Raw genomic sequence first — 23,671 nt, 5'->3', positions numbered from 1 at the left:
ACCTGAGTTATCTAGTTATTATCTGGGGCACCATTACCAAAAAAACACAAGTTATTCAAAATAGAGCCGTACGGAATATATATAATCTGCCATGGGATACACATGTCAAAGATATATACTCACTGACACAAATACTTCCTTTTACGATTTTGCCAAAGTATAACATCACAACTGCCATTCTACAAATAATTCAACACTCCTCACACACCAACACTAAACCAGTCTTTAATTCCGACATACACCAGCACAAAACACGATCACAAAATCAAATACACTTATCGTCATCTACTTACACGACTAAATTTGGAATTAACTCCTTACAATACATTGCACAGAAGCAATACAACGCATTACCTAGTAATCTAAAATTTCCCGCAATGAACAAAAAAACATTGGCAAAAGCTCTTAAAAGCTGTTTTCTCAGCAGTTTTGTTAATGACTGTCACATTCTTTCTTTGGAACTTCAAAATATATGTTGTCTTGTCTTTAATATAATGTTGTATTTCCCGAAATGAGTTTTGTAAACTCACTGGGAATAATACATTATAACTTATTATTTTGTAATGTATTATTTTGTAATAAATAAATAAAAAGTAAATAAATAAATATAAATTATTTTTGGATAGCCAGAGAAGCAACATTCATGAAATAAAATCAGTGTTTTTAGCGCAAGCGATTTTGATTTTGTCCTCTACACAGTTTGTCAAACCATGAAGGTTAAAATCGCATCTCAAAAAATTCTAGCACGGATGATATTAGAACGGTTCCCGGTGACCTATCGGTGATTACAGTTGCAAAAAAATTACTTTGGAGCATGATCGGCGATTCGAAATAAATATTGATGAATCATTCGAAATCAAAATCTGCTAGCTGTTGATTTAATCGTAGGTCCTATTAATCATTTTACATTCATAACATTCCAGGTTCCGCACCGCCATCCCGCTCCGGCTCCCGTGCGGACGTGCGTGCAGCCGCTGAGTGCGTGGGCTCTGCAGTGGTGGTGGGCGGTAATGCGTGGGCACGCCACCGGGCCGTATCCGCCCCCTCCACGCCCCTGCCCAGTCCCCCCATGACCCCGCACCACTGGCCCAGGAGGTACCCTCTATCCAAAGCCAGTTCGGCTCGTAGTCTGAATAATCTTAATGCGGTGCTGCCGCTAAATGCTCCATTGTAACCTGTTATAGACCCACAAACTTGTCTACGCAGAAGAACTTTCAACGTTTGAGTGACCAGATGAGTCCCTCTACCCATTCTTACGTCAAGACTACTTTTTTTTTAAAAACGAAGCTAGTGTTTAACCGTTTGAGTGCCAAAAAATTCATACATTTGCTTGTAAAATGCCACCAAAAAAACATTATTTTTTATGAAACTATATACTTTTTAAAACCCCATAAATTCTTTGAATTTTCAAGGATTTCGATAAATCAAAATATGATATTAGTTTAGAATCACGCGGAGGAGGATCCCGAAGTCCAGGCGTTTCGAAAAAATGAGAATTTTCGGTAGAAAAATTGGTTCCGGGAGGTACATTTGAAAATGAGTAATTTCCGGTGTTACTCTCCATTTCTTGGTCACGATCCGAAGAATTACTGGAAATTCGCATCCTGCGGTTGGGAAACACAGGTATGACATCACTGATATCACTCTCATCAGAGCTACTCTTACTCGAACTTGAATTAGAGGAGTGGAAATTGTCGCTCCCGCTGTCAGACATTTCAGAGGACGCCCTCGACGTTATATTTTTTCAATTAACTAAAATAAAAAAAATAATAAATGAATCTGAAATTTAAACGGTTTACTACGATCTTACAACTATTAAGATAATATTAGAATAATATTTACCAACGCCGCAGCACCACACTCGACGTACGCGCGAATCAGAACACGACTGACGCAATTGACGGAAATCGACGATCGGCAATCTTCGTTAAAACACGAATCGACGAAAGTCGACGATTGGCAATCAGACGGTTAAGGAAACCCTTCAGACTGTCCCTGCCCAAAACAAGATTAAAAACAGATTGATTGGTTTTTAGGCCAGAGGAGAGACAAAATACATACAAAAGCACAGAAAGTAGAAAAATATTGAATTGATGGATGGAAGGAGAGTAGCTTCTCCGGTTAGCTCTCACTCCAGAAATAGGTGGAAACTCGAGTGGCGAAATGCCCATCTCGTGCATAACCCCACTGAGATACAGTCTGGGTTCTCACTGCCTTGTATACTCTGGTCCTCCATCAATTTATCACATGATCCACAAAGAATTGGCGATGTATGAATGCCACCAAACTTGTGGACAACGAATTAAAAAGAATTTTAGGTTGTGAAACGGGACAAGATTAACCAACTGCTCCCAACCATCTGGAGGCCAGTGAGACTAAGGCATCGCCAATTGGGTTATGTTGTGAGGCTGAAGGTAGTGGAGAGGGAGAGGAGATGGGAAGAGGAAGGTGGGGACATACCTGGCAATTCAGATCTTGTCACCAAACATGGTCAAAGTCATTTCAAGCAACGTTTCAATTATGAATGGTGGTCTTACACCAGGGCGATACTGAGATTATCTTCCACTATGGAACGTGTTATTTATGAAATAATATAAATTGATCTTTCGCCTGATAGGATTTGAACCCGCGACTGTCTCGATATAGGTCCATAGATAGTAATTATACCCTACGTCCACAGGGCAACTTATTGGCTCGCAAACCTAGTCTTCTCCCTCTGACCCCCCATTAAATGAAAGATTAAAAAGTAGAGAAAAAGAACGAAACAAACACGCAGAGGAACTAGTGAATGAACGAATTGGCCAAAAGACGAATTAACAAATGACCAACCGATTTTTTTTGCACTGGAAAATCCCTGTGTCTAAAATATCAACATTACAAACTGTGCAGATAAGTTTTCCATTTGGAAGGTTACAATGGAGCTATCAGCGGTATACATGTAACTTGATGTGGTAATCTTTGTGTGTTTTGTAGATAATGCTTAGAATGAAACAAAGGCTTTTTGGATCAATATGACCTTATGATTCTGAAGATGACATATCTGTGAAAATGTAGGTTCACTGGTTACAAAACGCCCTTTTTTCAGGAAAATGCTTCCCAAAAGTCAATGATGTTTATATGTAATATGTGTATGTATGTTGAGCTTGGCTGATTTTTCAAGTGTTTAATTAATCATATCGAAAACATGCATTTTATCATGAGGATGGTGAATTATTTAATGTTTAATGGGTATTTATTTGTTAAATTCAAATACATCATTTTTATTTATTTTTGAAATATTTTGTGTTTGTATGTAGTATTACTTTATGTTTGTGATTACTCTTATGTTTGCTTTACTCAAATGTAAATTGTTAACCTCAATACAGGCCTAGTCCTAGTGAGGTTGATTTTTATGAGAAAAAAATGATTAAATAAATAAATTATGTTAGTTATCACAGTCAAGTTATAAAGTAATTTTTTGTAAGGTCTACCAAACTTTTTAATCCATTTTTATTTTTTTCTGGGCCACGCTGAAAGACATTAATAAACACCTCTCTAAGACCATATTTTGTTAAAAGAGATTATAAGGCAAAGACCAATCCTTGTGAAGACTTGCATGTGTGGGTTGTTTTCAGATATTCTTTTTATTAAATCGTATTGTTTTTAAGATTTTTTTTGCTTAATTTGGTGTATTTCTTTTCTCGATTTCTGTATATTTTAATGCGTGGCTTATCTTATTTTTCTATGGCTGTACATCAATGGGTTGGTCGCTTCTGGTAAACTGGAATCAAGTTCACTGAAACCACTCGCCTTGTCTCAGTAACGTTATCTTCACTCTATTAATTCATCTAAGCTTGACCGGAAGAATAAGAAGCGCGAGGAAGGTTTGATTTGGCAGAGGATGTAGAAATATTAGCATAAAATACCTGAGCCTGTTGCACAAGTGAAATCTAAAAAACCTAAAGATGGAGGTCCAAATAAGTGTGGGTTCACCGTGTCAGTAAATTGAATATTAGGAACATTTAAAGAAGTTCTATTAACATTGCCTGGAAAAGAGTGGATGTTAAATTGGAGATACAATATGGACAAAAATATCACACAAACCGAGTGCCGATCGTGTTATGGTAAAATTTACAAAGCAATATATGAACCTACCCTTTCGACTGTTAGCAGAATATGCAAACGTTTTCGTAAAATTCTGCAAGCGATATACAAAACTACGCGATAAAACAATAATAAGTGATAGGGTTAATTTTTCAAAAATAAATTCGATTATCAGCACCCGTGTCCTGTGATGGGAGCCGGTGTGGTGAGCGACCATAGATGTATGAATTTTGTAGACTGGGCATCTCAAATCCTGTTCTCGCGACAGAAAAATAGAGCTAGTAGATACCTAAAATCTAAAATAGGTTATTACTTACCTACTACCTGCCTGCGTCAAACGGAAATACCCGATCAAAGATCGGGTGACGGGTACTCAAGTCTCATCGATCTCTCTTCTCTTCTCTCTGCCATTTTTTTCATATGTAAAAGTATCCGATCAAAGAATGGATACTCTTGACCCGATCACTTTGCCAGCGGGTCGTGAGCGACCCGGGTCATGTAAAATAATTGATCGATCCAGCTTTAATATGCATATTCAAAGCAGATAAAGCATGATTTTAGGACCCCACAAGCAATATACTTCTGATGGTGAACAAATTGTTGTTTTCGTGTTCTAAAATTATCGTGAAAAAATGTGTCAATCTAATTGACAGTCTATAGATGAAAGTTGACAAGAATTATGTATTATACATTTATGCAGAATTGACCTGCTCCACACATGTGTCAGAAAGATGTTGTTTGCGGGTGTTCCTAACATTACTTTGGTCGTTCTGGCTGTATATATACTTGTAACCAATCTAGCTTTGCCGCTGATACCATTGAATGCCGGATGCCATAGATAGCCATAATATGTAAATTAATTTTATTTTTTGCTGTTGGTTTGTTGAGTAATTATTCACCAGCCATGTTGTTTTCTCATTCTAGTGAAGCATGGATCATCCCCTCCGTTAAGTGGATGGATACTCCCCTGTGAAGTTATTGTACTTGTTCATACTGTAAGCCTTTTCAATCATCCATCATATCTTTTATCCCAGTCATTTTACAGATCATTATATTATCAAGCGAGTAAGGGAAAGTGCGGGCTAACCTTGAAATTGGATAAATCTCTGGGAAACCTAAATGTTAAAATCATGTGTATTTAATTTAAAAGATTATGTTAACTTTGGGTCCCTTTTTATTATGAAATGGCGCAGACAGTTGTAAAATCACAGGATATAAAATAAAAAATATATATAAAACATTTTTGATAAAAAAATGACCACGGCGATAATCGAAGCCCTATCAACTGGCTGGAAGCCAGCTATTGTAAAACTGTTGGTATGAATTCATTGTAATATATATCTACTGAAAATATAAGAATTAAATAATTTGCAACGCCACTGAAAATATGTATTGTTTAATTTTCCAAAAAAGCTTAAATTGTGAATGGCTTAACAAACAAAATAGTACATAATGTATTATTAATTTGAACTTAATTATTACGTGTTTAACTAGAAGGCAGGTACAAAGCTTATATTATAAATTTTCTTGACAATGTTCATATTTTGCATAGACAGCTGTTTGAAGTTTTAATTTGGCATAACTACGTTTTGATTTATAGAATTTGTTTATACATTATTGTAATGCAAGTTTAGTTCCCAGTTAATAAATGCATGTTTTGTAAATTTATTGTTAATACATGTTCTTTGCTTTGAAAACTATGCAAAATGCATTTCCAGTGCTTGCTTCATCAAAGATGATACTTACCCATTATTATGTAATTCATAAAGTATCACAAACATCCCCTAATCTAAGAATCCACCTTCTTCTACGTCTGTTGTGCTACGTCTTAGTTGAGGTTGACGATGATCTTTGTACAATTATATATATGTTAAAACAGCAGCACATCAGCAGAGATGTGCAAAATGGGTACCCAAAACCATTTGAAATGCAAAATGGAAATGGGTCAAAACTTTTCCATTTGAAAATGCAAAATGCAAAATGGTTTTTAGAAAAGCATTTCAAATGCAAAATGCAAAATACCTATTTTCAAAATGCATTGAAAATGCAAAATGGTTTCTCAAGTCAAACAATTAAAATAATTATAGAATTTTTTCATTTAATAATGGACATCAATGTAGAACAAACATATTACATGATGGTAAATCCAAAAACACCACGACTACAGATTAAAAAACCACAAAAAGTTTGCGCGGACTAATGTTGCCAACGTAAAAACATAGAAACTGCTATCTAACATTTAATATTACAGCTTCATGGCCCCACGTTCAGTATTTGAATGAGTATTTTTGTAATGGTATCACTCAATTGCCAGGGCTCCTACCAGGGAGCAACTTGACAAATGTAAATTATCTCTCATAGCGAGTTTGAGGACCGACTGATATTTGGGGCTTATGAAAAAAAGATGAGTGGAGATAGTAGGAAGAATGTTGCAAAAAAGCATTTAAAATGGAAAATGCATTGAGAAAAGCATTTAAAATGCAAAATGCAAAATGGTTTTTAGAAAAGCATTTAAAATGCAAAATGGGAAATACCCATTTTGCATTTCCATTTGAAATGGATTTATTTGAAATAAAGCACATCTCTGCACATAATCAAGATGGGACATCCATCCACAGTAAAGTTAAACTGTATAAAACATTTGTCTACAGTTAATATTCGCTTCTACGACCCGTTCTTGTGTTCAACAGCTCGACTGGAATAATTTGCTGTTTCCTCCCTCCTACAACAGTTTCACTTCTCCTTTTCCTTGAAAGATCCTCCACACAGCATCCCCAAAGATGAGATTGGCCATTAGGGAATTATTTTCTGACTTAAAATACATATATGAATCCTATAATTTCCATACCCGCTATATCCGATTTTTTGACAAAATGATCTGAGTATGACATCTTGTTCACATTTTTGCGAGCAACAAGAGGAGCTTAAAATTGAGTTTCAAAACCCTCCTTATCCTGACCAAAAACCATGTTAAAACTGCGAGTGAGAAACCAAATCCGCTATATCATACAGAAAGTTACTATCAAAACCCGCTATATCGGATTCAACCAATCACAAGCAGTTATTTTGCCAAAATACAACATGGCCGCCGCTCTGACGCCACGCTCGTGTGTCAAAATAATCTACGCGTGTGTTTCTAAACCCGCCATATCGGCTCAGTTGACTTTCAAAATCACGAAGTGAGTATCAAAATCCGCTTTATCCATTTTATTTATCGAAATTACTTAATTATTGCTAGACATATATAGAAAAATAAATGCTTTTCGAAATTTTATTACTCCAATTCATTATATAAAAAATTGTAATGCAATTACTTATGTACGCTAGAGATGTGACAGTTTTTTGCGGTTTTCTCCAAATTAATGAAAGTTGATATAGCGGGTATAGAAATTACACGACTCATATGTATGTACAAAAAAAAAAATAATAATAGTTCTTCCGTCTTTCAGTTTATTTCAGTCAATGGTATTTTCAGGGATTTCTGAGGTTGTGACCAAGGTATTTACTTTGGTACTTTGAACGCCAAGGTCTTGACAAAATAATATCATACCATCAAATATTCTCGCCCGTCATTCAGTTTCAAATAGATTTGCTGTTTATGAACGTATTTCAAAATAAAATACTGTTTTTGAACGCAGATGAAAGAGTCATTCAGATTTTACTATTAAAATTTTGAACTTAAGTACTTATCGATAAAGTTTTTAAAGTCGCTTACCGATGATTTTTATCACGTAAACTGTAATTACCACTTTACATTAAACTAAAAAAAACATATTTAATTAGTCAAACTTTACATTTTTTTAGTTTTACATCAAAATATATATATATTATAAAATTAGCAAACAAATATTTTTCAAATGGTAAATGTTGTTTTATAGAAAGATTTAAAAAGTTTTGGAATTGTCTATGGTAAACTTTTAAATCAAAACTCAAAGTGTGATGTTCTCTATTTCTAACACTGTTTAAATCATATATCTCACCATAATCCAACATGAGATAGCATGACTTTTATGAGTCCGTGTCAGGCTGGGTAAATTATCTCCCGAAAAGAATTTAGAGATTAAGAATGTTTGTCTCTAACCTCTGCTAGGAGATGCCATTACAAGAAAATGATTACGTAGTCTGGAGTTACATATAACAATCCTTTGTTAATTATCTTGTCACATTTCAGGACCAGTGTTCAAAGGCGGACATAGCCTGTGTCCCGGGGAGCAGTGTTCCCCGGTGACCTCTACCCCCACCTGCCTCTCTTCTACCGTTGGCACTTTCAGCCCAGGACCGTTGTGCATCAATAGTCTATTCTGGGGTGCATCGACAGTCTACTCTCGGTGCATCAGCAGTCTACCGACTACACTTCTTATGGTGGTTGTCTCAGATATGAGGTGTTTTAAGCCCAGGAGTGTTGTGTATCAATAGTCTACTCTGGCGTGCATCGAAAGTCTACTCTGTCATTGTATCAGCAGTCTACTGACTGTGTTTTGATTGGCAGTTTTGATATGTAATTATGTGGAACCACATTGCATCAATAGTCTACTCAAAGATGCATCGACCGTCTAATGACTACCTAAGTTTCTGTTGGCAGTTGTCTCAGTTGTGAGATGTATTAAGCCACGGCCACATTTCATCAATGGTCTGCTCAGTGATGTATCAACAGAATACTTTTTGCTGCATCAACAGTCTAATCACTACACCTCTGTTGACAGTTGACTTAGTTGTGAGGTGTATTAAGCCAGGAACACATTACATCATTGGTCTACTCCAAAGATATTAGAAGAACGAGATATGCTATGTTGGCCGCCGGACCGTAGCCGGAGTACTACCTAATTAGGGTACTTTGAACGGTATCGGGACGTGTACGCACAGAAATCTGTTCTATGTATTAGTGCGGATACCTTAGCGCAAGCGAAGGTGTGCAGTAGTATTGGTGAACAAAACCGGCGACACTCGGCAAAACAATTCCACTCAGTACGAACTGCGCATAGCACATCTCGTTCTTCTAATATCTTTAGTTTCGTTCTTCTAATAGCTTAGCTTTGAGTTATCTTGAGTCATAACCACGTTACACTATCTGTTTAATCCGAGTATCATGAATAGTCTACTGACTATTTGTATGATGCTAGATGTCTCAGTTGTAAGGTGTGTTGACTATATTGCATCATTGATCTACTCCGTAGGGCATCATCAGTCTACTCACTGCATTTTTGATGTCACAGTTATGAGAGGTGTCTTAATCCAAAGCAGCCTTACACCATTTATCTACTATGCGATATATGGAAAGTCTACTGCTTAATTTTCTGATGCAAGATAACTCTGGTGTGAGACTTAAGTCAGTCAGAACTATGTTACATCAGTCTCGGTGCACAGGAAATGGAATCCTGACCAGCAGTGCAACAAAGTTAAACGTTTTTCAGCTAAATGATTAGAGGCATTGGCATTTATTTAAAATAAACAATTTGCCTGCGGTGCTGATAAAAAGACAAATTACTATTGTCATTTTTTCACTACCTACTTGTATGATATTGTAGGTGACTTAGCTCTACAAGCATGCGAACAAGTGAGCAATGCTACAAAACGTGCACTGGAGATAGCACTGGATATAAGCAAAAAAATGTACATTCTTAGAGCATTACGTGGCTTTTACTGCTTACAACTGAAAAGTTCACTTTTGAGGTACATTACATCATTTCAAATACTTTTTCTGCATCTATTGTCAAGTAATTGAGTTATACTGATGAATTAATTGTAATTGACTTGAATTTGATGCTGGTACAAGCACAGCAGTTATAAGGTGTCAATAAATGACTAACATTTTCAACGTGACTTTGATGTGAATGGATTCAGGAAGACGTACATTCTTGACCTAAAACAAAATATAGGTACGAATTGTGCCTTAGGGTTACCTGCGTTTATTTACCCTTTGAAGAAATAAAACAGCCTGTCGAAATTGATATGGAAGCAAAATTGGTACATACAGTGAAACTCTTTTATAAGGTTTTTGAAGGGATTGAAAAATTTTGGTAAATTCTATTATAACATGTTATTAATCACTATTATTTATTTCAACCAAGTCCAATATAACAATTCTAGTAGGACGCCCTAGTCTCAAGCTGTAGTTCGAACTTGAACAGAGAAAATCTGATTATGTACTGAAACAACGGGAAATGGTTTCTACAATGGTAAAACAGTTAGTCACTTATATCTCTCTATTGATAAATCACAGTTACAACAGAGACATCTATTGAAAATTAATTGAATTATTAATTTGAAAATCTTCCATATTTTTTTTTCCAATAATCATTTGTATAGATCTTTCATAATATCTTCAATGCGAATTCAACGAAAACATACAATAAACAGAGTTACATAAAGACATAATAAAGATGTTCGGCCATAGATTATATGGTCTTGTAATTTTTTCATCAGTTGAACATATATTGCGCATACAAATGTCATTATTTGTAGAATATGGAAGAATGACTCCATAAATTCGCGTCAAAAGTAAACTATCAAATTTTGTAGCAGTTTTGCATAAAAACTTTTTATATTATAAGAAAACTATTGTATGAAATTTCAAGAAACCGATAAACAAATCTTTTTGTGGAGAACCTTATTTGTGGGTTTCACTGTACAGTGTAAATAATTTAATATGTAGTTGGATTACTTAATCGGTGGAACCAATTTCATTCGGTCGCATTATATTTCTATATCAATTTTTGACAAACTGTTTTAGGCTCACGGGTTGGTAAAATAGGTAATAGGTAATACACATTTGGAATGTTTGAATATTTTTTATTTGGGAAACTGAAAAATGTGTTAATTATTTTTGACATATTATGTGACAGCGGCTAGCTGATAGAACGTAATAATATAAATGTTTAATTGAGAAGAAAACGAAATTTGAAGGAAAAAAAAATTATTCCCATTGGCGAGAGAAACTATCACAATATATATTTAAATAATATATATGTGTTATGAAAATATTGTTTTTAAGATGATTTTTTTATGGGACAATCAATTTTATAGATATCCAACAAAAAATGTTATTTTGTTACATAGTGAAAGAGATAGAATTTTATTTTTATCATAATATATTATTAAACATTTAAACAATGTTGTTTTAACAAGAATATTATTATTATATCGATTCATTACACAAAATATGTACTCACACAAATCAGAGATTTAAGATATTTAGAAATGAAAATAACATAATTCAGATTCTAAAACTCACTTTATAATGGCTTTTGATATAAGCTTAAGTGTGCTATGATAAAACTGCATTAATTGGATTTAAACCCTTGACCAAGGGTTCGCAGGCAAGCATTCAGCCACTAAGCACCTGATGCATTTATATTAATGTGCGCTACAACTAATTAAGGAAATTTCACTTCTTTCTTAGAGATTCAATCACCTTTCTACATTTTGATGAAAAAAATATATAATGCACTTTTTCTTGTAAGCGGCATGTAAAATAATGAAATTTCTACATATAAAATATATATTTTTAATGGTTGTGTTATCAAACTTATCATATGGTACTGATTTTATATATATATTTAAGTATGAATTATACTCTCAATTTTATTTAACCAGCAGATATTCTAATGTTATTTCGTGATTTAAAATTATTGAATAATTGTTTTTCTAATGCTGGGTTCACATCTGATCTAATCATTGATCTGCTTCACAAAATCCATGAAATAAATTTTTAAGAACGGGCTTTTCTACGAAATAGAACCCAACGTTTGATGGATTTCAACTTTCGTTCTATAAATTAACCATAAAGACTCATAGAAGAGATATCAGGTGAGAATGTGACATTACATACGACGCATGATTAAATGTCTTTGTATAAGAACCACACATTTATTAGTCTCAACCATTTATCAACTTTAAAAAAACCTAAAGGTGAATGATGTTTCGCAATTGAATTTATTTTGGGCAACAAAAGATTCGTTTTGGACCGGTATTTTCTATGTCATTGTTTTTTACATGATACGTACACCAAAGTCTACGCCAAGAGATTGTCGCTTTGAGGTGTTTGGCGTAGTCTAGGTACGCCGATAGATTGACGCTCCGACGGTTTATATCGTACGAGTCTATTCATATCACGTTAAACAAAACGAAATATTCTATAACGAGTCTATTTCATACCCACTGTAAAAAAGAGCTATATTTATATCAAATAAGTAAATTAAAAAATAATTATGAGTTTCTTCTATTGCAGAAACATCACACTAATTGATTAAATATTTTATTATTGTTATGAATTATGATTAAATTATTTTAATAATCTTTTTTCCACTTCTTTCCTTCTGACTATTAAAAATAAATTTATATAAAATATCCAGTAGAAACACTATTGCATTCGACCATTTCACAAAAAAAAAAAAATTTTCATTGATTTTTGTCTCACCACGTCTGCAAATTGTGCCCTTACTTATCTCATAACGTGTCGTGGTCAATGAGGAAGTTATAGAAAAAAGTGTAATAGTAGCTACATATATAAAAGCAGATTTGAAGTACGGCGAGTAATTTGAAATAATATACATATAAATATAAAATGTATTTTTAAAGCTGCAAAGGAATGGTCCCAAGCGGTCCCCCCTAAATGGTGCCAAATTAATTAATTATAATAATACCTTGTAATCTTATTCTCCCAGCTTTTGAATTTCCTCACTATTGATAATGTATTCACTTCTATTTCGCTCAAATTATTCTGTAGTGGTAGTCATATCAATATGTTAGTGACGCTTAGATCATGTATACTTTATATAACGTGCTGTGCTAAGAGCGTGCATGTATTTGGAATCAGTAACGTGTTAAGTTAACGTGTCAGGATGGTAATGTGTGGCGATCTGTTGCATCTGCCTTCTGCTGCAGATTTGTTATCATTGAAGGTATACTATCATCCCTGGGCTGTTAAAAATTTCAATGTGACAGTGACAACATTGTACTTTTTCAGGAGAGACGATTAATGTCAATGGGAATACCTCGACGTACACGTCTTTATATATTGTTTCATACTTATTGTGGTCCAAATGTTTCACATTTCTTAAAACATCAAAATAATTATGCAAAAGGGTTTTTTTTTTTTTATTTGAACAAACACAATAGCCTTCATGTACATATAAAAGGTACATGTTTTTTCAAGCAAAAAAAATAACAAATCAAATATAGTGTGATACTTAGTATCTTATTTTGCATGAGAATGTCAAATAATAGTCTATATATTACTGTTTATTCATGATCCAAACACAAGTTGACGATATTAGCAGTTCGGTTGCATGTTTTTTTTTCTCGAATAATAAGCGGAAGTCCCGTTGGCATGGCAACCGTAAACCCTTCCTCGTCTTATATTACTGGCCACGTATAAACAAATGGGAATGGGAAATGAATAAATAGTAAAAAATAACAAATTACTACAAACATCGCTAAAAAATGTGGACAAATTTCTGGTAAAAAATCATAAAAAAAGAATTTACACAGAGAATTTAAAAACACTCAAATTAATAGTTCTGTATTATTTGATTTGCTTGAAAACATAACAACAGTTTTGTGGGGTTTTTAAGAATGAAATTTAGAAATTTTGGGGCACAAAATATGCTTCAATTTTCATGTAAAAACATTAAATACAACAATATTCTAAAATAGCGAAACTTTTGAAGAAAAAAATTGTTACAAATGAGACAACGACCACTCAATGAACCACTATAAAAGAGACTACCGTGTTTGACGTAATACAATTTTTTAAAAATTGATGCGGAGTTTGATTGATTGGAGATTCTGAATGTATGGACTTGATTTGATTTTCTGTTCTTATCGTTGTACCAATGGCGGCGGCGCTTGTGACGACACATGCACCTCCAGGACTTGCGACGATACATACTTATATTGAATTTGTACTAACGCAGATTCATCCTTACTTTGATTTTTGTTTACATCAATCAATTCATACTCATGTCGATTTGTACTTAAGTTTTTCACGCCTACTTATACAGATTTGTATTTACATTGATTCAAACTTACGTCGATTAATTCAACATACAACATTGACTGCGAAACCACTTGTAACTTCCAACCACAAAGTAACTTGTATTCCACCAAAGCGATTTTACCGTATTTTGAAATTCATTGTTGCGAAATTGTCACATTGCGGTTTCACCGACCAGATGAAAGTTATTTTGAATATAATTAATGGCTTTTCCACCTGGGTTATTATTAATTTTTATTCCTATAACATCTTCTCCTTAGGACTTATTTAAGAGACCACTTTATAAGTATTGTAACTGTTCCAATTATTAATTTCTATAATGCATTATTCTAATCTCCAATCAAACACCCTCTTAAAACTCTTTTTTCCAATTTTCCCCTCATCTGTCAAAATCAATTCTGTTGCTTTTGTTTAAAAATGGAACACTTTCCTCAAATTAATATAATTAATCTAAATCAGTACCCCAAATTCATTGCAATAGTTTCTGAACTCGTCTCTGTTGTATAATTTTCAGTGGTGGTGAACATCAGTTTAAAGTCTGGCGTTAGGAATCGAAATGATATCATGTATACATATTTGCAATAACTATGAATTGTCAAATTTAATCTATATTTCAATAGAAAGGTTAGTGATAAAAGAGAAGAAGTAAAACTGTTTCACAAAACATGAAAAGATGCTTTTCTTGTAGCTTTTTCTTTATGTGAAAAGGCTCACCAGTCTAGGTTTTATTCCACATTCTAATCGTAATATTATATTATTCTATACTTAATCTGTCTTTTGTAATACTAATGTGTGAACACATTGATGCGAGGAGAGTAAAATCAACTATTTGAAATAGTAATTTTATAAGACGAATTGCAATGTAGATGAGAAATGTTTGTAATTAATTAGGTGAAATTAATATGGTGGATATAATGATTGAAATGCAATAATACATTGAGGAAAGCTTTATGATAAAGGTCACGGTTGAAGAAAATACTATAATATTGATGTTTGAGGGGGCGAAAAATATTTTGATAGCTGGACAGTCCAGAGAAGCAATTTTCCCTTCAGTAAGAGAGCAGTCTTCAGAGTGATTTCCTTATTATTTAAGTTACGCGGGAAGACAAACTGAATGCTTCTAATTTGATGGAAAGTTTTGATAATGCCCAATTTAAATGGGCCTGTAAACTGTAAGAAAATTTAATTTTGTTTTAAATATTATATTTGCGATGTTTAAAAATTTTATCATTAAACATAATGTTGCCGCTGTGCAAAGAATAGATTAGTAATGTCATTTGACATTTTCCCCAAAGATGCGATGCATTTTGGCTGGCCCATATAAATTGGGAATTTTGGGATATTTGGGAACAGAATAAAATTCAAAGTGGGTTAGAAAATAAATATTTTTTACCTACAGTCCATGAATATCACCTGTCCAATTGTGCACATAAAGAAACATAGATAATTATTTTTTAAATTATTATGATTGTTTCACTATTCCTATGGTAATATTGTAAATTATAAAAGAAAATAATCCCTAGTTTTTGTACTTTTAAATGTTGTTTGGTGTTGATGAGTTTAATAATTATTACGGTTTATTTTTTGGTGTTGATTTTACAATTTACAGTTGCACAAACACAAAATAAGATTTTTTCATAAATGAATGTATGTAATAAATTGTTAAGCACATCAAAATAGTTTTAAATCGATTGATCACAATACTGAAATACTTAAAAAAAACTGTACTTTGTAAAAAATATTTATAATGACACCAAAGTTTCAATACCACAAATTAATATTTTTATGGTAATGTGTACTGTGACATAAAAGGAGGTCACTGCAGAAATGTAATAACCCACAAAAAGGCACATGCTTAAATAATGTGTTCTGTTATGTATTTCAAAATGATTTAAAGCAGTAAAACAAATAGGTAGTCGGTCTACAAAGTCTAGAAATTTAATAAAACGGATAAACAAAATTTCATTACAATAATGGCAACACCATAGACATATGAATATTAGTAGACCTGCCCTAAGTGATTAAAAGCGTATTATTCCCCACTCCCCATACCAGTTCCATTGGAGCCGGCTGGGCTCGCGTATGGCTTCCCGTGAATCTTGAGAATGTGACGTCATCATTCTTGTTCGAACTAGCGTCAAGCTATGGTCGAGGCATTTTATGAAATAACACGGCAAAATAGTGGCTTGTGATATGAAAACTTGTAAAAATAGACGCGAAAAAGAGAATAAACCCAATTGTCGTATTACATTCCATATGTAAATATCATTTTAAGCTTATTCACGTCGTATAATATGAATCAGTTGTAGAAACATATACTATCACATCGAGCCAACATTGGTCGAATGTAGCGATTCTCAAGTGTGCGCATTGTTGTTACTGGGAAGTAAATTATGAACACTTATAAAAGTGTCTTAACTAAATACGTAAACAAAATATTCGACTCTGAAAATAGAAGAATTTTTTTTTTGCCGAATTTGGACTTCGCAAATTTGTTCATAACGTGGCGAGTAATTTGAGCTCCCATGTAAAAATGTCTATTCATTCAAAAGCAGATTTTACTTTTAAGAACTAAATGGTGATATTATAATGCGAGATGCCTATATACTGTCAGATTGATTTATTGACGAATCACAGTCAGCTTTACCCCCTTCGTTCTTCAACAGTTGATTTTACCCCTCACCTTTAATTTCTAGTCTATATATTCATATGTCTGTGGGCAACACCTATTTTAAAACAAATTATATTACATTTAAATGTGAGGTTGTGTTTGACTTCCGAATCTTAATTATATATTGTATCAACTACAACCACTGAACAGATAGCTCAATAGAAGTGTGATTAATCAATTATCAAGTATCAATTCTATTTTCAACATTTTCGTACCTTAATGTAAAAAATACCACATATCACCTGAAGGGGGTCACTAGTGTCCCCCATATATCGCGGAATGATCGTGTCTCTTAATATTTCTTTTGCTCTTTCCAGTAAAACTCAGTTATTAGTGTCATTTTTGCCCGTCTTTGCCCAGGAGAAAATCATTAACACGCAAGCTACTGATTGTATGGATTGTTGTTTTGTTAGTTTATTGTGTAAAAACTAAACATGTGAAGTGAGTAGGTATTTTTAAACATCCACAATGGAATATTGGATGACTTTCAGGAGATTCCTCTACAGAAATAGGTAAAAAAACATTTTTATCAATTGACTAAGTTGTCGACAAAAATAATCCAGCGTGGTGGTATGTACATTATGAAATTATGACGGAATTAATTGAACAGCTTACGGGTTAAGTAATGCAAAATGGTAAAAGTGATTCGAGCGTAACTCAAAAACATATTATTTCAGCCCTTTCCAGTAAAACTCACTTTAAAGGGATAATTTTTTTTTATGGGAATCCTGAAGAGGAGGGACAGAAATTTCATTTTTCATTTCAGGAATTGGATAAATATTATTTAACATCTGAAAAAATACTAACAGGATATTTTTTTAATGTTATCGATCTATTACCAAATACTTTTTCTGGGATTGGCTATATTATCGAGTATGTAATGTAAAAAAACAACTTAAATATCGCACAAAACTCTCGTTTGGGGGATGTCTACTATCCCTCTCTGGCAATGGCGGCTGTACTAATAATATTAATGAGTGATAATATTTCAAAAATGGCATTTTTGATGTTGTAGCTGAAAACGATTTTTTAGTTTTTTTTGAAAATTTGATTTTTTGTTTGAAGATTTACAGGAAATCCGTGCGGCGCACGGCCAAACTGAAAATCTTCATACAAAAAATCGAATTTTCAAAAAAAAAAATCGTTTTCAGCTACAACAACATCAATAATGCCATTTTTTATAATATTAACACTCTAGTACACCCAAAAGTCACGAGCCGCCACTGCTCTCTGGTGCGGGGGGTTAAAAACTTTTCAACTCTTCGGTTCAAACAGGTATTTGATTAACTGTTAAAGAAAGAATTTCAGTAGGTATTTGAAAATGTTTAATCAATTTCACCAGAAGTATGGGAAAATTGAGCTTACTTTAGACACTTGGACACTCCCACAATACACTTCTATTGGTTCATTTATTCAGTGGTTAATTATTGTACATATATTCAAACAAAAAGGTACCTATTGAAGCTTTGTGGTCAGTATATTTTGAAATCCAATAATTTTTTCTTTGTAATGTTAATAATTTTTATGCCAAGAAAAACCTGAATGATAGATTAAAAAAAAAATTGTATTATATGAATGACCTACTAAAAATTGCAATGGAAAATATCAAAAGATGTATTTTTGTTTTCCGATACAATTATTAGGGCAACGCTAAGAAGCTAATAACTGTGGCTTACATTTAAAAAATGTTATAAAATAATTATATTTACAAAGATCACTTCTTGTGGATAATGTTTTTGCAAAGAAATATTTTTTATTGGTGTAGCAAGTTCAAATTATGTTTTGTAAAAAAAAAATGCTTGAATAAACAAAAAATATTTTAAGAGTTCCCTCACCTCTTATGTAGAGTGGACACAGATTTATTAATTGTTTATTAGAATTAGATTTTTTGATAAAACTGCATACATACTAAGAAGTAATGTTAAACAATTTTTTCACAACAACAAACTTTTCATCTTCGTTTTAAAACACAAAAATAATAACCTTGTTGAAAATGTACAAAATTTGATAATAGGTATAAAATACACAAGATGACTTATTAAGTTGAAATAATAACACATTTTGGAAACGTCCTATAAGCACATTGTATTCCAGATATAATGTAGTGAATTTTGATGCAAACACAGTACTTACACAAGTGCTTGCATAAAACAGCTTGTCGGAAGTGTGTACATCAACTCTTAATTGCGCGACCTATATGATAATATGTACTTTGTCATCAGCTACTTCTGCTAGTGGTGTCAATAAATTTTGCAACTAACTAAACATCCCGCCTTGTCCGCGGGGGTAGGCAGAGAGGATGGACTGGCACACACTCCTTGCCTCATTCATATTCAAACATTGTCTGGTACATAATTCTGACATGGCTCTACTCAAGCATTTGATTCACTCGATGGTGCCATGTCTTCCTCCAGGTCTGTGAATTCTTCTAGCATTCATATGGCAGGTGGCAGGATTTTCTTGTGTATTTTATACCAATGCTTTTAGATGATCATTTTATGTAACATCACATTTTAATCGGCAAAAGACTGTAAGCATTAAAAGAAAGAATTTGTAACCCCTAGTAATCTGTTTAATATAATGAAATACAAAGGAATAACCCACGTGGGGGGGGATTGGTGTTTTTTGTACTCGTCGTTTTTGCGATGGCTGAGTTTCATAAATAGGCATCTCAAAATCGACGAGCACTCAATACAACAGTCACCAAAAATTCACACCAACCGAAAGGAAGACTTCTCCAGTGCAGTGCTTGGCATACTGACTGAGGAAGGGTAGTTATACACGGTTCTACCGGCAGAACCTGGTACTACAAAAACGAAACCCCCGCAACATCAGCCAAAAATCAGAATCTAATTCAAATTTTTTGGTGCTTTACAGACTTTGCTGATTAGACTTTCAATATTGTCAGAGAAATAATGACATCAATGGACAATATTTTCGTATGTTTTAAGAATTGAAATCTCATTTGCTTTCACATTGCAAGTGTTATATACATGCTCTGATAAAATGCAAAGCAATTGCTACAAGTGATACAGCTGCATTTCGAAGCAAGCGCTTTTTAGATTGTGATATTAAATATAGATTTTCAATTATATATTATGTTGTTAATTAGTTATAGGGTTCATAGACACATTATGTTTGGCACCAAATACATTTTACTGAGTTTATATGCTGTTTTATTTAGTTCATTTCCAGACTGGTAGATACCAGCATTCAGAATCGAAATGTTTCTTTGGTTACTAGATTTGAGTAGACAGATACTTTCCAACGTTCCTTTCCCCATCTCCTTTCCTTCCCCACTCTCTTCACCCTCACAATATATCCCGTTTGGGAATGCCGTATTCCAGCAACAGTTCACATAAAAATAAATTCCATTAAAAAATCCTTGGATCTGTTGGGTCGCTGCAAAACGTTATTATGTATTACTGCAAATCTGTGGAAATTGTGAAGTCTGTATGATTTGTGAAGTCTGTATGATTTGTGAAGTCTGTATGATTTGTGAAGTCTGTATGATTTGTGAAGTCTGTGTGCTTGTGAATTCTGTGAAATATTAAGGGTGGGTTTAAGTTTACACGGTTTTTTTCAGTTTCTGTTTTACACAGAATTTGAACAATTTCATTTCAACGTTCATTTTCGGGTTCTGTGAAAGTCCTATTCAAGTTCTGTTATTATATCTTTATAGGCTATTTGCTTGACAGAACTGAAATAATAACAGAACTTGAAAAAATCTTTCACAGAACTTGAAAATTAACTTTTAAATTTTGACCGGTCGGTGGCCGAGTTGACATCGCGCTTGGGTCCCACTCAGACATAGTGTGTTCAATTCCTCGGCTGGCTAAGTCCTCCATCACAACACAAGCAACATTTTCAGCTTACTGTGGTGGTAGTAGGAGATTTTTAAAAATTGTCAGGTTATTCGTAACCCGGGAATGTTTGTTTTTCTTTACAAAAAATTAAAGAAATTTTTAAATAGAAGAATTGTTCAATTTCTCCGAAACAACCCGTCCTAAGTCACACAATAGTGAAATCTGTGTGAATTGTACAGGTGATATGCTTTCAAGGTCCTGATGTATAGTCCTTATGTAGACGATAGGTATTATCAACGCCTTGGCAATGCAGTGCCTGGAGCGGACTGCTCCAAATGCGACTTATAGGGCCGGCTCTGATCAATCTGAACACAGGTTGATCTTTGCACCTCATAAATGATTTTTTTTTTTATATATCATTTTACATAATTTAATAAGTTACTTCTAATAATAAATCCTCTGCCCAGATAATATTGTCAGGCACTGTATATTCAGCAGTCAAAGGGTTGAAACATTCTTCAGGAAAATAATCAATTTGGAATTTTCAAATAAAACAAAAATATATTATTTATAATATAGTTATATACATCTCGGAGCAAATATACATATTTCCTCTGAGATGAAAACACTGTCCATAATTCTAATGTTTTCCAGAAAAGAAAATATTTAAAAACAAAATTTATTAAAAAACGGGTTTGTGTCCAAGCTAAAATGGTTTTGTCAATAAATCAACAGATGTCGCGATTTTACACAGCTATTAGAAAATATTTTTTTATGCCTAAATTTTCCATATCAGCACATTATTATAGTTACCACTCTTGAATATTTTGGGTTGCAGGGATACTTAACCTAAGAATATGATGTATTCTTTTTTGATTTTGGGGCACGGGGGGACCCAGGGAATGTCTTTTTTCTCCAAAGGTTGATCTGCCCTCCAACCGATCATAGCTGAAACAATTTCGTATCAAATTGAATGAACTGAAAATAATTTTTTTCATAGTAGGTACACAGTTATTTTGATAAAACCAAACGATTCATGGCATGTTCTATCTTCCACCATTATAATTATAAATAATCTAAAATCCACAACCTCGGAGGAAATTCCACAACACTAAATACTACCAAACTCGCGCTTTTTAAATTATTTTTCCTTACATTTTCAAAAAAATCCAACTTCTTTGCATTGCTTTTTGAAATAAACTACAATTAAAAATGGAACAAGAAAATATTTTATGGAAGTAGGTACCTACCCCACTGTTGTTTAGATATGTAAAAAAAATACTGTGCAATAAGTAGGTAGGTACCTACTTACAAATAACTCCAAAAAGATCATTCAGATTAATTCATGACGTCATCAGTCTTTTCGCCAACTGTGTTTATGTAAATTGTTTTTCCAACATTTATGTTAACAGTTTATTATTCACTTTTACTTTACCCACAAAAATAATGAAAATTAAAAACAATAATCACCCGACATGTTTCTTTGTCAAAATCAAGTGTCCTAGCGTCCTCTACTTACCGCTAGAAGTTCTAGGAATGGTCCGAAAAGAACGTTTGGGTGTGGTGGTTCTAGGCGGGGAAGTGTACCGAGGAGTCAGCTTCTTCACCGCAGCCCAGTATTCTTCTTTAGTCATACCTTTAGTATAAAAATATTCATGTATATCTACTCATTACATAAATTATATATCAAAATGCAGAGGCCTGCCAGTGCTGAATAAAATTCCCTCAGATGTATGAAAAAATCGTATGTTGTTCTTTTCAATATTCTATATATATATTTCCCCAGATCTAAAGGTATCTCATCACGTCAATGTATCAGAGATTAGCGACCTAACATCAAAATGCACACATGTATATGACATCAATTGCTCGAATGGATACAACAATTTTTTGTTACATATTATTTAACAAAAAAATGTTTTAAGGGTAAACTTCAAATTATTTGTAAGCTCCTCATTTGGCGATGGCGGTATATATGTATATGCAATATTGAATCGAATCACCGATACAATATTGTATTTGTGTGCCTTTCTTGAAAGAATTGATTTAATGGATAAAACTATTTATTCATATTTTGCATACGGGTGCAAAAAATGGTAAAGTCTTAATATTTTAAAGCTTAACTAGTAAAATGTGATTCACGTAAAATGATAAAATTACTGCCATCTATGAGCCAGCAGATTATGAATTACTTTGAGTTTACTCTTACATAGGTACGTGAATCACATTTTACATAGTCTATATAAAAAAAGTACATAACATTATCAGTAATGAATTTAATTTAGGAGCTATGTAAAACACAATAAGCACATAAATATATCTGTTGATTTTTGCAAAATACTATTCCATACAAGGTGTAGCTTAGTAAAGAGCCAAGGTTTGCATGTCTACACTTCTGACGCCACTAGTATGTTTTGTATGAACTATTACATAGAATCGGTTCATTTCGGACTCGCTTTTGGCCAGTATATTTTGGATGGGTGATTTTTTTAATATGAATTTTTTTTAATTGAATGGCGAGTTGTTTAAAGTGTGGTAAATTATAAAACAGATTTAATTATCTTTTGTTATGGGAGTTCTCTGCACAAAGGCTTCTTAGAGAAAACTGCTAGTGAGATATTGTAAATTATGCCAAAAAATTTATGAATTTAAAAAAATGGGTTGTTCGTTAGTTCCTCATATGGCCGTCTGCACAGGTAACTGTCATATACTTGGGTTTATTAAAGTATTTTAATACATTACAATAGAACAATGAAGAGAAAGTGTATTATTTAGACCTTGTTCAGCCGCTTCTTGTTCTAGAAAAGCTCGCTTATCTTTAATGAAGCCCCAGTTCGTATCCCATTCCCGCGCTGCTGTCCGCTCTTTCATCACTTGAATCACCCTATATGGAAAAACATAATATATTGTTTTAATAACATTAGCAATAATTATATTTTTAATAATTTATATACTTAGGCAAGCATTTTTTAAAGTTAATCTCTGGAACTATACTTAATCCACTTATATTGGAGGAGGTAAACTTATGTGTGCCTAACAAGTATACTCATGGGAGATCGCATGCACTTTTTGTACTCCGAAAGTGAGGACTTCTCCAATCATTCGCCAATCGATATA

General features: G+C 33.3%; 1 protein-coding gene across 2 annotated transcripts in view; it reads left to right on the top strand.

Moving 5' to 3' along the window:
* LOC149422208 (dual specificity protein phosphatase 22-B) overlaps positions 1–13,172 on the top strand; it is a 228,845-nt gene extending 215,673 nt beyond the window's left edge. Inside the window, exons 7-9 of one of the 2 annotated variants that reach the window (XM_089633660.1) lie at positions 924–1,095; positions 5,008–5,078; positions 8,255–13,172. In XM_089633660.1, the coding sequence (XP_089489786.1) occupies positions 924–1,095; positions 5,008–5,056 (221 nt within the window). In that variant the 3' untranslated portion in view covers positions 5,057–5,078; positions 8,255–13,172. The remainder of the gene's footprint in view (positions 1–923; positions 1,096–5,007; positions 5,079–8,254) is intronic. The other variant, XM_089633661.1, reaches the window with a different exon arrangement.
* Positions 13,173–23,671: the final 10,499 nt, after the last annotated feature.

Source organism: Hesperophylax consimilis, chromosome 7, assembly GCF_061612785.1.
Source record: "Hesperophylax consimilis isolate HC1 chromosome 7, BYU_Hcon_1.0, whole genome shotgun sequence".
In the NCBI taxonomy this organism is placed as follows: domain Eukaryota; kingdom Metazoa; phylum Arthropoda; class Insecta; order Trichoptera; family Limnephilidae; genus Hesperophylax; species Hesperophylax consimilis.
This window is presented reverse-complemented; position numbering and strand designations above follow the sequence as displayed.